This window comes from Diospyros lotus, chromosome 13 (genome assembly GCF_014633365.1).
Source record: "Diospyros lotus cultivar Yz01 chromosome 13, ASM1463336v1, whole genome shotgun sequence".
Classification (NCBI taxonomy): Eukaryota; Viridiplantae; Streptophyta; class Magnoliopsida; order Ericales; family Ebenaceae; genus Diospyros; species Diospyros lotus.
Window position 1 is genome coordinate 21703986 of NC_068350.1, and position 17731 is coordinate 21721716.

Below are 17731 nucleotides of genomic sequence, written 5' to 3' on the forward strand. Positions count from 1 at the left end.
GTCTGTAACCAAATAAAATATAACAGAAATGCTAGATATGGAAAGTTAAGAGGTGGATAAATAATGGTATGACCAAGTACCAGAGTTATGACAGAAGGATAATCAAATGAGTCAAAATTTCTTTTTTCATTCCCTTTTGCAAAACTGATTTGTGCCTCTGTAACATCATTATGCCATGTGCGCACATCATTTACGGGAGTGGCATCTTCTGCCCTCATTGAAGACAGGTCTGAGTACTTCCGATTATGAGTCAATTCTCTTAGCTTCATGTATATAAGGTCCTCCTCTTTCTTCATCAGTTGCTCATCTAAGAAAATTTTCAATTGATGGTCATCAGCATTTAAAAATATGGCAATATCTGAAGAACCCAACTCAGTGGACTTATACAGATTAGGAAAATCAATCTTTAAGACTGTTGTACAAACCTTCAATTTCATCCCTACTATCATTTGAGGGTACATTTAGGAATGGATATCTCCACCTTGTATTCTGAGGAGCCACAGTACTTGCAGCAGTAGGCCGGGATGATAGCAAGGACATCAATTTACTTGCTTGAGCATGGTCTAGCTCAAACCAAAAGTGGCTTCCATTATAGTAGTTGTCACTAATTACAGGCTTAAATTGTTCTTCAGGCAGTGGTTGGCACTGCAACTGGACACGAATTTGAACCTTGTTGTGAAACAACAGTAGTACTGAGCCTTTGACCAATCCTGATATAGAATGTTTCTAGACACAAAACTCAAAAAACTAAAACACTGGAAAAGAAGATTATACCTGAGCTGGATACTTCGTTCTATCTGAACCATCTGTGGTCCATGCATATGGATCAATATTCATTTGGCCTGAACTAGCAGCCTCAAAGATTCCATAAAGTTTTCTGTTACTGTAGTTCAATAGAAATAATGCTAGGCCTGCATCAATGTTCTTTACGTACATAAAGTGTTCAGCTGGCAAGCCTGTTAAATATCAAACATGTACATTAGCTCAAGCATGAAATGAATAAGCCGAATTGTCTCTTAGGACAACAGAGCTTGTCAAAATTGCTGTTTTGTCATGCTTTAGCAATAATCATGTTACTCAATGAAAAATAAATTCATAAATGGAAGACTGATATAATATACACCAGTAATAGAAGCACGTCCTGAACTAACAAAAACCATGGTACAATTGGAAGAGAAATGCGCTTCTAGTGCCAATTTAAATTTATGAATGAAAGCAAAATAACAAGTATAATTTACAAGTGGGTTGTAGATAACTGACCAAAGAGCTGTTTGGAAAGACATTCCTTTATGGTGGTGTTATTGCAGCCAAATATGACACCACCAAGATGATTCTTCATCAAATTTCTGTTATTTACATGGCTGGTTGCCGGAATTGAAGCAGGAGTTGCACTTCCACTAGGTATGAAGTTCTTCCTTTGTCTTCCTGTCCCCATCCTGCAATCCAAATAGAAGAAACTGTTACAACTCTGCAACTGAATAAATTACTCAAGCCATTGGAGCAAATATGTGAGCATCATTTATGAAATTATTAGAAGATAAAAGTTTTTGACCTATGTTAGATTACCACCTCCTTAACCCCATAGTCAAACAGTAATTTATGCAGTCCCTTCATCTTACTGCTTTTTCTTTTTTGAAAAGAATACTCCTTTAATCTCTTCATAATGAAAGAAGTAAAATAACATATAAGACCCTTGCACCGCACGGTACTCCAGTAACAACTCAATGAAACAAATTTACTTCGTGATGGTTTCACTTACCTCATATTTCATGAGTCTTGAATATGAATAAACAAAAAATATATCATTATGTAAAGAAACTATTTTTTTTAATTTTTATGAAAAGAATCAACATGTGTAAAGCTTTAGATATAGTGATTGCACACATTCTCTAATACAAGTTAAACAAATGGAAAGAAAACTTGGCAGTCAATCAAAATTATCCAAATATTTAAAAGGTGTATAAGATTTTGAGTAAACATCATTTCTTATACCATAATAAAGAAAGTACGTAAGACAAAGGATTAAAGTAAATTTAACTTGGGTATTGTTAAGAAGGAGGAAAAATCCAATCATATTTCATGCTAATGGTTTTCAGAAACATATATACACACCTATCACTCGCATAGGCATTTTCCTAAGTCTAATTAAGAAGTTTCCCAATTAGATAGTTTCCTAAACTAGCTTAGGAAATTATGTACAGAAAAGGAAACAAACTACAGCTGCTAATACAATCAAATCAGAGACAATACAAACACCATATATACGATACAAACAATATTAAGAAATCTGCTAATCTGCTCGTTTTCTAACACTCCCCCTCAGGATGGTGAGTGTATATCATGCATTCCTATCTTGCTCAATATCTTGTGACACACATGACTTGGCAAACCTTTAGTCAAGACATCTGGCAGCTACTCTCTTGTAGGAACAAAGGGTGTGCAGATCAAGCCACACTCTAGTTTTTCTTTAATGAAGTGCCTATCTACCTCAATATGCTTGGTCCTATCATGTTGAACTAGGTTTGGGCAATGCTGATGGCTGACTTCTTATCATGATAGAGCCTCATAGGAGCTGACCATTTGATTTTTAAATCTTCCAAAATAATTTTCAACTATAGTAATTCACATATACCTAGAGCCATAGATTTGAATTCGGCTTCAGCACTAGACCTAGCCACCACATTCTGTTTTTACTTCTCCAAGTGACAAGATTTCCACCTAGGAATGTGCAATAACCAGAAATAGACCTCCTATCAATAAGAGACCTTGCATAATCAGCATCAATGTGTGCTTCCAAAGACAATTCTCCTCCTTTTCTAAACATAATACCCTTACCAAGAGTCCCCTTAAGGTAATGAAAAATCCCGTGCACAAACTTTAGATGGCTTTCCTTAGGGTTATGCATAAATTGGCTGGCCACACTCACTGCATAAGCAATGTTTGGCCATGTATGGGATAAATAAATAAGTCTTCATACTAGCTTTTGATAGGATTCCTTATCAACTGCACCCTCTTCAAAATCACTACTAATTCTATGATTTATCATTTACATCCCATTAGGCTATCCCAAAGGGGAATACAACAAACCCCAAATAACAAAATACAACCATTAGCATGGTACAAACTAACCAGCCAACAAACACCCCCAAAACCTTTTATTCAGGTGAGCTCTATACACATCTAACCCAACAGATCATGCCTTACTAGGACCCCTCTCATCCTTTGTTTTACCTGCACCTAGAATGATATAAAGAGAAAGAATGAGTCGCAAGGCCCAGCAAGCATAATACAGTGAAATGTGTCATGAACCTTGGAGATAAGCTAGGGTATGAAAGGAAAATCGAGAATATTAAGAGAAGAACTTGGAGGAGAGATCAGTTGGGAGGGAGAGAACAGTAAGAAGATAATGATAAGAAACGCCAACTATTAGAGTATCAATGCAAGGGTTTAACCGGATTTTCAAAAAACCAATGAAATGGCAACGGAAACATAAACCAAAAACACCCTTGCAAGACCCGTTTCGATGTCCATATGCTATTCAAATCTAAATCATGCCATAGGGGGTTTAGTAGGTATACCTTTCAACACTTGAAGGCCGATGTAGAGGTTGAAATTCTTCCGGTGGCAGCAACTTCTTGCTCCAAACAGCTCTCGAACAATATTTTGATTAAACCGAACCGACTCGCGAAAGCATGGAAGGCCTAGTCAGTCCACGCTCTAGCGAGATGGTGAATCCCAACACTCTCTCTTTGTGCTAGACAGAGAAAGTAAGGAAGATTAGGGCTGGAAATGAAAATGGGTTTGAATCAAAGAGACTTCTCAAGCTTGATAGTCTCACTTATCAAGAACAATAGCTACAATAGCTATGAGGAAGCAAGAGGAGCAATGGAAGGAGGCTAATCAGAGAGGGTTTAGGCTCTCTAGGGTGAGAAGGATTCGGGCTAGGGTTTTTGGGAGAGAAATCAGAATGCAACCTACTTCCATTTCTTCTCTCAATTGCTTATAAATGAAACAAGCAAACCCTAGCTCCCAAATCACTCACACAATAGACAAGGTGTAACGCCCCGTATTTTTAATATGTTAAGAAGCTAAATACAACTATTACATGCTATGTACATCACCCGGGAGCTACGGGAAATTCTTTGTCAACGGAAGTAAGGATTGAACCCGAAATGCTGAAATAGTTAGGATTTCCATAATGTTACCTTAAGTCAAGTTCATAGAGTAAACACACACACACGCATCTTCATAGCAGTTGTCCTGTTTCTCACAAGTTCCAAACATACATCTCACACCCTTATAGAGTTACAAAAGCTTCATACATACATCCATACATTCTGTAATCAAAGTATCGTAGCTACTATTCACAATACAATAGTCATGCTACAAAATCATATACAACGTTTCAAAAAAAGGCTTAAACAAAACATCCACCACCTCCTTGCCACTTGCTTGAGCTTGCACCTATAGCACCTGGCACGTCTGTTATACCTGGGATGTTGAATATCCCAGAGGTATGAAACACCCAAATTAGACAATAACGTCTAGGTGAAATGGTTCATGAAGAAGAATATATGTGTGCAAATGCAATATGCAGTACGAAACCTTCCCTTGTGGTAGCAAACCTAGGGTGTTGCAATCACCCCCGCAGTCATCATGGTAACTCACCGCAAGAGCACGAGATCCCCCATGATGTCCCAACAAATAGCCACAGTCACCAAAACGACATGATGTATGAAAAAGCAAAAAGAATATGCATAAACCAATAAAAATATGATATGCAAGTCAACATCCACGCATAAGTGAAGCAACAGATGCTCAAGGCGTCACAAAACATGCAAAAACCACTCACCTTAGCTTCTTACCCTTCGGTTCACCATTTATGGTACGAACACTGTTCACCGAGGCTGTTTCTGTAGAAAACGTGACCTTTTTGTAAATCAATGTTAATTATTTTTGCATAGGGTGGTGGAGAATAGAAATAGGGGTAAGCTTGCAAAATTTCAGGACTAGAGGGGTTTTCACGCGCCCGCACGCTCAGCCGAAAGGGTAGCCACGCGCGGCCACTCACAGCAGTCCAGGGTGCATGTGTTACACGCGCTGCTGCCCCCTTCTGACGGATTTTCGGGCTGCCGTTTAAAACGGCCATATCTCCCTCATCCAAGCTCCGTTTCGCTTCCCGTCTGAACCTACGGACTCCTCTTTCAAAGCTCTACAAGATTATGCTAAGAAATCAGACTTACCTTTTGATTTTTCAAGCAGTTGCGGGCATTTTTCGGCAGCTATCTGTTTTCCGATGAACCTCTCGTTCTCCTTCGTTCCTTCACTGATTTCCCTCATTTTTCTTGTAGAATCTCCCCCTCTCTTAAGAACAGAATCCACACTTAGAAACCTCTCAAATCCACAAAGGTTTGGCCCAAACTCCTCATCGATTGCTCAAATCTTTCACCCAAAGACCCTATTTATAAACTTTCTCAACCAATCACGTGTCGCCACTTGTCCCGTCATTATGAGTCTTATCCGCCACGAGTCATTATGAGGCTTTATCATGACTCTCAAGTGGCCCAATAGTTTCTTGCCACTTGTCCTTAAAGATAAGGTTTGGAGACTTTAGCAAACTTGGAGACTAAGTAAGATTTTCTGGTCAATCACGCGATGCCACATCAGGGGGTCATTATGAATCATCATGTGACCTTATCTTATCTTCCAAGTGGCAATGGTTGCTTAATATATGTTCTTGAGGATAAGGTTTGGAGACTTGGAGGCTAAGTCTTGGATTTCAAAATGATCCAAAGGTGGATTTAAATGTTATTTGAAATCCAAAGCTGAATTGAAATATAAACTCACGTACGTACCTTCTCAACTATTTATACCTTTGCCCTGCCACCTCATGCTTTGATTTATATGCCTCATCATGACTTCTAATGGTTAGTTGGCCCAGTTCGTTATTCCAATGATCTAGCTACAGGTTTCAAGAACTACACCTTGCCCCGAACTTTTCGGGTAATTTGCACTTAGGCCCTTGCAACTTAGTCCCCAGACCATTTTTCATTGCACTTTTTGGCCCCAAAAAAATAGATAAATTATACTAATACCCCAAGATTTTAGGTAAATTACACTTTTACTTGAACTTCAATATTTACGATTTTTCCACTAGCTTAGAAACTGAACATTTGTCTCAAGACTTCTATAATCCCTTGAAATGACCTATTTCCTCAAGTATTAGAACCTAATAATCTCAGATATTACATCATATTTGAGTTTGAAAATCTAGGGTATTACACAAGGGACCTCAAAATCAGGATGGGAACATGGAGGAGACCAGAAAGACACACTCTGTGCTTCCCTCGTCTGGTTTGGCCAAGGGCCCAACCTTTCCACCTCACGAATCGACAAACGATCGTAAAATCCATCAACGCAGTCGACAGAAACTGTCAGTTTTGTCCCTTTTTTCCAGAAATAACATTTAGGCCCGCTATTAACTTTGAATAGCACTTTCATTATCTCATAATGACACTAAGGCCCCTATTAACTCTTAACAACATGTCTGTCAACTCTTGACGATTGCTCCTCATTAATTTGATTATTGAACCCGATCCGTTAACCCTTAATGGCAACATCATTAACTCTTAATGACAATTTCAGCCTTAATCGCTTAGTCAACCATCACACCTAGATATGCGTGTGACCTTCTAGGCTCACTACTAAGTAGCAATCAGGAAACGTCAACCATTTTGACGTTGACTAAACACTTTTGGTCTACAACGAGGATCTCTCCATCTCCTCGAAGTATCTCGAAAGACCCTGAGTGACAACTAGCATTATGTCAGGGCGATCCTACCATTAATGAAGTCTTACTTCAGAATATAACCTATTTAGGCTTTCGATTCCCGCGTACTATAATCCATCCATCAATTATCATCTTGATCGAGTGAGAGTCATGGACTGATCAAACTCACTAACTCGATTACTATTCCAAAATCAGTGTGGTGAGATTGAGATGGCACATCGGAACTCTTTCCGACATTAGAACACTTTCCAATCAAGTGTACCCTGGCCAGGGGTTTCTACAATCAAGACCACCACGATTGCATAGGATGTTCACCTCACGTCGGAGGTCGATGGATCCCATTAGCAATCATCTGTGTAACGCCCCACTTTTCTTTTTCCAAGGTACACATACAAAGATGCATGATGACGCTAGCAACCACATGATAGTCAAAGGGCGTTTATGGAAGCCTTTGCCAACGGAAGCAAAGGATCGAACCTGAAAACTTTATAAAAACAATAAGCTAGATATTTAAGGCTTCCATTATGTGCTTTTAACATAAAAACCACCTAAAAAGCCATAATACAACTTAGGAATCTAGGGATCATTTAGGGTCCTTTTTACAACAATTAAAACTCACACTAAAGCCACAGTACAATGCTTTTACAATTAAAACGTAGAATAGCTAGCTATCCGAGAACCACTTCCTTTCCTTTCCTCTGACTTGATTCCGAGGCACCTATCACGACTAACTCACTTGGAACGTTGAATGTTCCAGGGGTATGAGACACCCAAGTTAGATAGTTATATCTAAGTGAGTGCAACAAGAAGAGATAGCATGTATGTAAATGAGATATGCAAAATGATATGCAACCGCCTGTGTGGTAGTGACGCCAAGGTGTTGCAATCACCCCGCTGATCAATCATGTTCTCACATCTCCATGACTTTTCACCAATCTAATATGAGATCCTGACTTCAGCTAGCCATACACACCAAGTGATGTATGACAAAGAAAGAGGAAATGCTTGGTTTAAAGGAAAGTCATGCTTATGCAAGTAATCACCCTTACCCGTGTGAAGACAAAATGTTCGGTATGTATTATAAAGATGCAAGAAGCACTCACCTTGCTGGTTTGGAAGCGCTAAGGTACTGTTCACAGGGTTCGGGAATGCTTTTCTGCAAAAATAACATACTTTCGAAACTCAAATCTAAAATATTTTTATATAGGGTCCTAGGAATAAATTGAAGGACCAAGTACACAAAATTTGGGGCCAGAAGGGCCCCTCACGCGCCTTCACGCTCTAGGGGAAGGACCCCCACGCGCTGCACTCGCAGCAGTCAGGTGGCATGTGAGCTGCACGCGCCGCCCCTCCCGTTTTGACCTCTTATGGTTTTTTAGCCCATTCTCCCTCGTCCGGACTCCGATTTGACCTCCGTTTGAACCCACGCGCTCCTTATTCAATTCTCTATCAAATCATGGAAAGAAATTAGAATTAACTTACTGTTTCGATACTGTTTGGCTCCTTTTACGGTGGCGGTCCAAATCTTCCGGCGAAGCGTTTCTCCACTCTATTTTTGGGCAAAACTTTTCCTCTCAAACTCACTTCCTTTTTGCTCTTGATTAATGGTGAGATTGGCCCTTCTAAGGGTTTAGTATTTATAGGCATCTATGGCCAATCCAAGTGTGCCATGTGTCGCTTGCCATGTGTCACTTGGATAAGGTTGTAATAATTACTTTTGTAGGATCGCGCCACGTGTCCCTAGTGATTTATGCCATTTCACCCCCTTGCGACATGTGTCCATTGAAACATGTGCCACCACATGTTAATTAGGTTTTTCAAGATTCCTCATAATTGCTCATGATTATGTTTCCTAATTAAGTTAGCTTATTTGGTTTCCTTAACCAATTAGTTACAAGATATTTTGAACTTCTTTCAAATAACTCCTTAGCCCAAAACTTCTTTGCACTTATATCACTTGAGCCCCAAAACTCCTTAAACCTCTCCAAAATACCTTAAGAAGATGCCCCCCCGTGGTAGTTTTCATGATTTTTCGGAAAATCCTTCATTTGTTCCTCGACGATTACCCAAGAACTTCATATGTATCAACCGTATCCTTCGATTTCCAGGAAAATGTTTTACTCCTTGAACAACAATGCCTAGAAAAACATCGGGTATTACAACCTGCCTCCACATGCCACTACACAAGGACCACACAGTGCATCTCCCACCCGTTAATCGGATGGTTCTTAGAAACGGAAAATCCCTGGCACCAACACATAAGACAATTGTGTTGCCTCCGGTCAAATGATCAGTAATACAATCGAAGCTTGTGATAGACCATAGATCCTCTCAGCCATGTGATTTATCACATACGTCACATTCAGTAAGTGTTCCACTAACACTTACCCACATGTATACTATATCCATCTCATGGATTATGGCATGCGACTCACCATCCTTTATCATTAACATCTCATATTAATCAAAGGTAGTATCTCATATGTCAGTCCGTACTTGACTAATCATAGTCCCCATCTGAGAAGTTTAAGAACTGGGAATTATCATTAAGATATCCTTATTGCAAAGGTCAATTGTCACATATTCTTAATACTTTAAGAATAAGACCTTTAATAGGAAATCCAAGGACTCATTCATATAAATGATTGGAGAGTTGTGAATGAAGATGTGACCTAAATATGAAAACATATTTTATTATATATATTGCAAGAATTACATCATTAGTCAAATATAAATGCCAGATGCCATCTAAATCTAACATTAGGGCACCAACACTAACAAATAAGGGAGGAGATCACCGAGAGAGAGAGTGTTGACTATAGGATCGATTATCACATAAGAAACCTCACTTCTCATAACCAATTCACAATCTCTAGAAACCAAAACATATATTAGAGTAAATCAAAACATTAACAGAAAGTAAAAGAGGCAAGAAACTTATCCTAGTTCAGGCATAAAATGCCCTACATCCAGACTGCCGAAGCTTGACAGAATCCACTAGAAAGCAATAGGATACAACACTTTCTCTCGCACATACTTGGCTGTGAACAATAGCCTTCCCTCCTGAGAATACAAGGACCGAGCCTTTGCTCTCTCTCAATTCTCTCTAGAGTCCATGCTAGATAAAACAAAGATAAATCAATGTTGAATACCTAATAGAGAACGTATCTGTCTCTATTAATAAGAGATAGAGACAATTACAACAGGGACTAAAATGCAAATATAAGAAATAAATGGACTGCCCGAAAACTAACTTATAAAAGTTATTTCCGTTACATTTTAAACTCATAAAATATAAAATAAAAATTATTTCTAACTACATTTAAAAAATCTCTCTCGATAATTTGACTGTTAACTAATGAAAATCCTAACAATTTTCTCCACCATTTGCATAGTTAAGTCGCCAATCTTCAATCTTCCAGGTTCTGCTTCTGCTTCCTTTCTGTCATCTTCTGGCTTCCCTCTAAGCTTGATTGCTTAAACTTCCTCAAGCTATGTTGAGTAGCTTCATGCAATGCTTCATCTTGGTTGCTAGAACGGCCTTGATGAACATATTTGTTGCATTGTCTTCTCCTGCCACATTTTCTAGCTTCAGCTTTTTTTTTGTCAAGAATCTCCCTGATGAAATGAAGTCGCACATCAATTTGTTTTGTGCGTTCATGGTGTGCCTGATTTCTTGCTAGGTGAATTGCACTTTAGCTGTCACATGTTAGGGTTGTATCTATCTACCTCCCTAGCAATTCTCCTAGAAGCCCCTTTAACCACATAGCCTCCTCTATTGCCTCTACTATGTTAATATATTCTGCCTCAGTGGTTGATAAGGCTACAACATGTTGTAAATTTTCCTTCCAACTCACTGTGGCATCCCAAACCTTAAAGACATAACCTATGGTTGATCTTCTCCTGTCCTGATCCGCTACATAATCTACATCAGAATATCCTAGGATTTTAGCTTCTATTTTCTTTTCTGCTCCACCACAAACCAAACCATTGCCGAATGATCCTCTTAGGTACTTGAACATCCACCTAACTGCACTCCAATGAGCTTTCCTGTTTGCCATAAATCGGCTAACCACGCTCATGGCATGTGCAAGATCTGGTCGAGTACAAACCATCCTGTACATCAAGCTTCCTACCGCACTTGAATATGAGACATTACTCATTTCTTCCTTATCTTCCTCATTTGTTGGAGGTTGACTTGTTGATAGCTTAAAATGCTGAGCAAACGGAGTGCTTATAGCTTTTGCTTCAGCCATCCTAAATCTTTGGATTAATTTCCCTAGATAAATTTCTTGTGACAGTCCTAGGGTTCTCATCTTTTTATCCCTCTTAATTTCAATTCCCAATATCTTCCTTGCTTCTCCTAGATCTTTCATTTCAAATGTTGACTTTAGGTCCAGCTTTTAACTGCCGGATTTCCTCCCTTGATTGACTTGCAATCAACATATCGTTAACATACAATAGGAGGTACAAGGATATGCTATTTGATACTTGCTTAAAGTATACACAGCAATCATATGAACTCCTAACAAAATCATGTTCAATCATGAAAGTATCAAATCTTTTATACCATTGACATGGGGATTGTTTTAGTCTATATAGGGATTTCCTAAGAAGGCATACTTGCTGTACTTTTCCTTTAGACTCAAACCCCTTAGGCTGCTCCATGAGAATCTTTTCATCTAATTCTCCACGTAAGAAAGTAGTCATGACATCCATTTGTTCCAATACCTCATTATAATCAACTCCCGCAACCTATGTGAATCCTCTGCATATTAGGAAATCTGCTAGTCTGCTCATCTTCTAACAAGTATAATGTGAATTCATGATATCAGACAATAGGGATAGCAAGTTAATTTGGAGCATGTGTGTGAAGTAACTGTATGTGTGTGTGTGTGAGAGAGAGATCCAAATCAATCAATAGTGTGTGTGTCTGTGTGTGTGTGTGTGTGAGAGAGAGAGAGAGAGAGAGAGATCCAGATCAATCAATCCCTTCAAATCGCATTTGCTCATCCATTAATTATTCACAAATATGTATATGTGTACAAAAGTATCCTATTCTACCATTTTTACAATTACACAAACAAAAGTTATCAATTGAAAACTTTATAATTAATGGAAGTAAAAATAGTATAATAGGATAATAATCTGAACCACTTACCTCTGTACACATTGCTAACATAACTCATAGTGCTGTTTTTATTCAGAAAAAAAAAAAAAGCCCAAAAGAAATTAATTAAAAATAATACCAAGGCCTCTTTTGTCATTTATAACATGGTTTTATTTAAACATGAAATTCATTCATATAAGTGCCTATGAACAAACTCCTTTGCCACACCCTTATAGTTCAGTACCTTGAAAACGTCCAACCAAGGGTTACTACCCATTTGTAAAATCTAATAATGTGGTCAAACCTCAAAACTTACAGAAACATTTCTATGTTCCTCTTAGTCAACAAAAGAGCATGCCAGAAGTGCTTAATTTTTGGCCCATCCAATAAAGAGATCGAAGGAACTTGTTTGCCCATAAATTCACAGGTAAAACCCAAACTCCCACATATACAAATAAGAAGTCACAGACATGGACAACTGAGCAAGGAAAAACCCAAACCCAACGCCAATTTTACTTGATCGCCCCATTCACATTCAATAAAGCCGTATAAATCAAAACAATCAAATTTAGAATCCAAAGGCCAAAATATAACAATGCCATCAAACAACAAAGTAAACTGAAAATGAAAACTGTAAATTCTAAACCCCAACAAAACCCAGAAAATATCTAAAAGCGCATCATCTGAAAAATGCAACAAGAATCTTGTTATCCTACAAAACAAATTCTACCACGGTACATGTTAACCATATATACTACATTGATTGATACGTAGAAATGTGTATAAGTGAATGATCATTAAACGTGTACATGGAAAAGAGAGGGGGATTGTGATTGCGAACCCGAATTGGCGAGTGAATGGAAGCAAGCTTCCAGCGATACAAAACTCACTGGAAGCGCCAAATGAGTTGGGGAAGCTACATATAAGGGCCCGTTTGGGTGCCGTTTGGGTGCATTGGGTTTATTATCATATAATCATACTATATTGTAGACGCATAAGAAAAATGCAGGAAGGATCAAGCATTTTCAAGAATTTGCCATGGCAATTTGGTATTTAAGAGTTAAAAAAAATCATTCTTACTCACATTTACAAAAGTCTACTTGTGATAACTTGAGAGCTAAGATGGAGCGAGAGTCGCTGATAGAATTGAACGTCAATAAATGATAATAATTTTACAATATAAAGAACTTATATGTAAAAGATAATATCTTAGATTCAGATATCTAGTTAGGGTTTGGCGGACATCAAGAACAATCGAGTCGATAAATGATGGAAACTTCGAGATACATAAAATTTGTACAAAGATGAAATATATAGGGTTGAAGGATAATAAAAGTAAATAATAGACAAAACAGTCATTTTAGCATAATTGATGTGCAAAAACTCATAATTAAATTTCAAAATAAATGTAGAAATAAATTAAAGAAATAAATAATTTATTTTAATTATTATTATGATATCATAATATATAAAATAGGAAAAACACATAAACATGGAAATGGCCCACCCAGCCAGGCACAATATCGTGCACGAGGTAGGCCTGCAACTGCAAAAAGGGCCAGCCCAAAACATTTACACGGCATTTTTAAGATTTAACAAGAAGACAGAGCATCTCCGTAATTTTCACAAGTGATAAAAACCTTCCTTTATCATTAAAATTAAGAGTAAAATGATTGGTTTATATTTGATCATTTAAACAAGTTGTCTCCTTGCTCGTCAACCCGAGCGCCTCCACCTTCTGGGATCATCGACTAACTCTTCAGCCACGTCTTCGATAACTTCCCTCAAATGCTCTGACGCCTCCACAGCTTTAGCTTCTTCTCCAGAACAAAATTCAATGACAAGTTAAAAGAATTGTCTGAAAACAAAGTTAATCCAACGAACTCCAATTGCATACACACACACTCTAATCCATATTACTGATACTGAACTCAAAAAACAGCACCCATTTGTGCCTCAACAAGGGCAAAACGATGGTCATCAATGCACCCATAATGTAAGTTGTATTTGATATGTCCTACAAATAGCAGACAATTTAGATATGGGGCAAATCCAAGTGATAGATATGGGTCAAATTTATAAATGGGTACTTGGTCAAGCACCTACACAAATGGGCCGAAATCAACAATTCAAATTAAAAAGGACAAAGGAAAGACAGAGCAAAGTTGAAGACCAAATCAAGATTGAGTGGGGTACACCCCACTCTGTCATGGATAGCTCAAGCCTTTAAGAATGCCAATTGATCCATTGATGATGAATAATTCGCCAGACAACTATACCATGGGGCAAACCAAGTGAAAAGAAGGACAAAAGAGCCGTGGAAGCCTCACCACTCAGCTATGACCGAGTGAAGGGTACCCCACTTGGTCATAGCCGAGTGGGGTACACCCCCACCCGATCTTCTATGGCAATTGCAAGGCCCTGACAACTTTAAACCCCTAGCAAAATCAACAAAAAGAAGGAATATCATCAAACAAGAAAGAAAAGCCAAAGAGAAGTGGAGCATACCTATTTGCTTGTCTCCATGGTTGCACCATTTTCCAAGTTCAACCGTGCCATCTGTCATCCCTGGGAGCCTCTATTGTAACCAAAAAACTCTCCCAAGGAGTTCCTCAAACCAAACCCAGGAGCCTCTTTCCAAGACCCTCCCAAGAACCCACAAGAATATTCTAAGTTTCCATAGAATATGCCACCTGAGAAATGTAGGATGGCCGCCATGTGTCCCGCTCTCCCTCCCCCATAAATCGGAGAGCCACCTCCTCTCTCAAATAAGTTCACCTCTGCTCTCAAACTGCATTCTTTGTGCTCGAGCACTCAAAGACTAAATTAAACATCAGTGGATTTTTGCAAGGACAATCATCCACCCCTAACCAGTTGTTCGTCTCAGCGGGTCACTTGGTCATCAGCAAAGCACTCGACAATCAACAAGTCACCCAGTCATCAACCAACCACTCATTCATCAATAAGTGACTCATTCATCAGGACATCTGATCATCCCTAAGACTCTCCAGATCATTTGCATTTAGACTGCCAGGTCTTCTAATCATCGGCAGCTAGACTTGCAACCCTCAAGATTATTATTCGAGATCATTTTTTTCCCACACAACAAATTCATTGTTGTATTGAGGCAACAACAATTGGTGTCATTTGTGAAAAACAAAATGAAAAGTCAAACAAGGATTGCTATTGATGGCAAACACTAGAGGTAATAGACGAACTCTCTCCCAAGGTGTGAAGACTCACCCACCTCCGCAAGACTCTCAGCACCTAATCAAAACACACCTACCTCCGCTAGACTTTCAGCAATAAGGGAGTACTCAGCTAACTCCCTTGGATCCCCAACAGCTAGTGAGGACTCACTCAACTCCAAGAAACCCTCAGTGATAGATGGGGACTCAGCCAGCCCCATCGAACTTCCAACATCTATTAGAGGTTAATTGGTATGGTCATCATGATTAGCCAGGCACTTCACAATAAGCCCTTGCCATGGTCTCTTGGACAAAATACAAAGCACTGTTGCAACAACATATTGAGGGAATGGAGGCACTACGAGACATGGTAGGGATACTACAAAACATGGTCATTAATGTGGCGTTACCTGCAACACTAAGGAGATTCATACAAGAGGCTGCCTAGCCAAGGAGAGCTTGGCAAGGAGATATGGAAATCAATTCTTAGTTGGAAGCCACGTCTGACACTCACTCTTAGGCCTCTTCTTGCCAAGGAAATCAGTCAAAACCCTTGCCACGAGAAACTAATGCTTCTTGACAACAAAATAGTGAGTGCAAGCAAAATTATCGAGGAGTAGGAGGAGATAAGTGAAGACCATGAAAGGGAAGACATCAAGAAATTGTGGCAAGCACGCTAACAAAGGGAAAGGAAAGCCCTACTGGGGTTCAACACCAAGAAATAGAAGGGCAGATAATCACACTTTAATGAGAATGTAGGATAACATGAAAATAGTGGTTTAAGATATGCTTGAACAAAAGAGATTGATCATAATTGTGGAGGAACAACCAAAAATAAGGTCCTCGTTCATTAAGAACATATTGGAGAAGTCACTGCCGAAAAAATTCAAGATGCCACAAATTACCTCCTATGCCAATAAAGATGATCTCGATGGTCACATTTAGAATTATGAGTCCTTGATGATACTTCATAGTTGGGATGATGAAATTATGTGTCGGGCATTCTTGTTGACTCTAACAGGACACACTCGAACTTTGTTCAATGATTTACCTAAAGCATCTATCTCCCCATTTAGGCAACTAAGGGTGGAATTCATTAAAGCATTCGTTATTAACAGTTAGAAAAAGAAAGACACGACATATCTCCTCAACATTCAATAGGGAGGTAAAAATACCCTTCGTCAGTATGTGGACATAAGTGATACGGTTGACTTTCCTACAAGAATCGCTATCTCTTGACCCACCAAAGTCCTTGATAGATCTATTTGTCAGGGAAAATAGATACATACTCCATATAGAAGTGATGACAATTGTGGGGGAGGGGGGGAAATGAAGATAGGGAACAAAAAGAAAAGGAGCGAGATGTTGAAGAAGACCCTAATCTGTGACAAGAGAGGGCCCGAAGATTGGATGCAACCAGGCCCCAACTTAATCACTATGCTTGACTTACTCAACCTTGGTCTACCATATTAGCAACCATAGAAGAGTCGGGACTACAAAAAAATCAGCATTTAACGGCAATTTTAATCGCTGCAAAAAGATTTAGCGACGATTTCAAAACCGTCTCTAAATTAAGCGTTACGGAGCATTTAGCGGTAGTTTTCAGCAACCACTAGAGTAACCGCCACAAATTATATTTTTTGCGGTGATTTTGAAACTACTGCAAAATAAGTGATTTAGCGACGATTTTGAAACCGTTCAAAAATTTAAAAAAATTTGAATTTTAGCAACAGTTTCAGAACTGCCGTAAAAATTAACAAAAATAAATTTTTTAATTTTAGCAACTATTTCAAAACTGTCGCAAAAATTTAAAAAATTTAAATTTTTAATTTCTTGCCCCCTCGCAAGCTTGGGAGGCCACACCTCGCGCTCGACCACCCGTGCCTAACCTCGCATGCAAGCGCAGGCTCGTGCGCACTCCCAACCTTTACGCGCCACGTGGCGATGCTGGAAATTTACCTTCCCCGATTTCAAACCCGTGACCTCTCCTATGTGTGTGCACGTGCGAGACCATCTGATCTACAAAGCCTCCTTATTATATATCCATGCATATAAATTATATACTAAGCCAACCACTATTTTCCAGAATTATATTTTATATTTTTTAATATAAATTAAAAATATTAATTAATTGATTATTTTTAAAAGAATAAAGGAATAAATTAATTGAATTAAATTAATTAAATTAATCGATTAAAAAATAAAAAGAAGATTTTATATATGTTTTTTAAAATTATTAAAATTTTGTTAAATTTCTTTTTATTTGTTTTAAATTAAATTTTTTAATGAATTTTTTGATTAATTTAAATTAAAATTAAAATTTATTTTATGATTTTATATTTATTTTTATTGATTTAATTTTTAATCATTTTCTTAAGAAATTTCAAATTTTTAATTAATTTTGCGACGGTTTTGAAAAATAGCCGCAAATTTTAATTTAATTTTAATTTTAAATTATTTAATTATTTTTTAAATTTAGCAACACTAATGTTAATTTAATTTTAATTTTGAATTATTTAATTATTTTTTTAATTTAGCGGTGGTTTTTCAAAAATTGCCACTAAATTCATTTTTTTAATGAATTTTGAGACGATTTTGAAAAGTTGCCGCAAATTTTAATTTAACTTTAATTTTAAATTATTT

At 38.0% G+C, this 17731-nt stretch overlaps 1 protein-coding gene across 1 annotated transcript in view; it reads right to left on the bottom strand.

Moving 5' to 3' along the window:
* The window catches only part of LOC127788951 (uncharacterized), a 28204-nt gene extending 15366 nt beyond the window's left edge, over positions 1–12838 (bottom strand). The window contains exons 1-5 of the mRNA XM_052317670.1: positions 12742–12838; positions 1261–1436; positions 775–956; positions 426–669; positions 81–307 (exon numbers count right to left, since the gene is read on the bottom strand). Coding sequence (XP_052173630.1) covers positions 81–307; positions 426–669; positions 775–956; positions 1261–1435 — 828 coding nt within the window. The 5' untranslated portion in view covers position 1436; positions 12742–12838. The remainder of the gene's footprint in view (positions 1–80; positions 308–425; positions 670–774; positions 957–1260; positions 1437–12741) is intronic.
* Positions 12839–17731: the final 4893 nt, after the last annotated feature.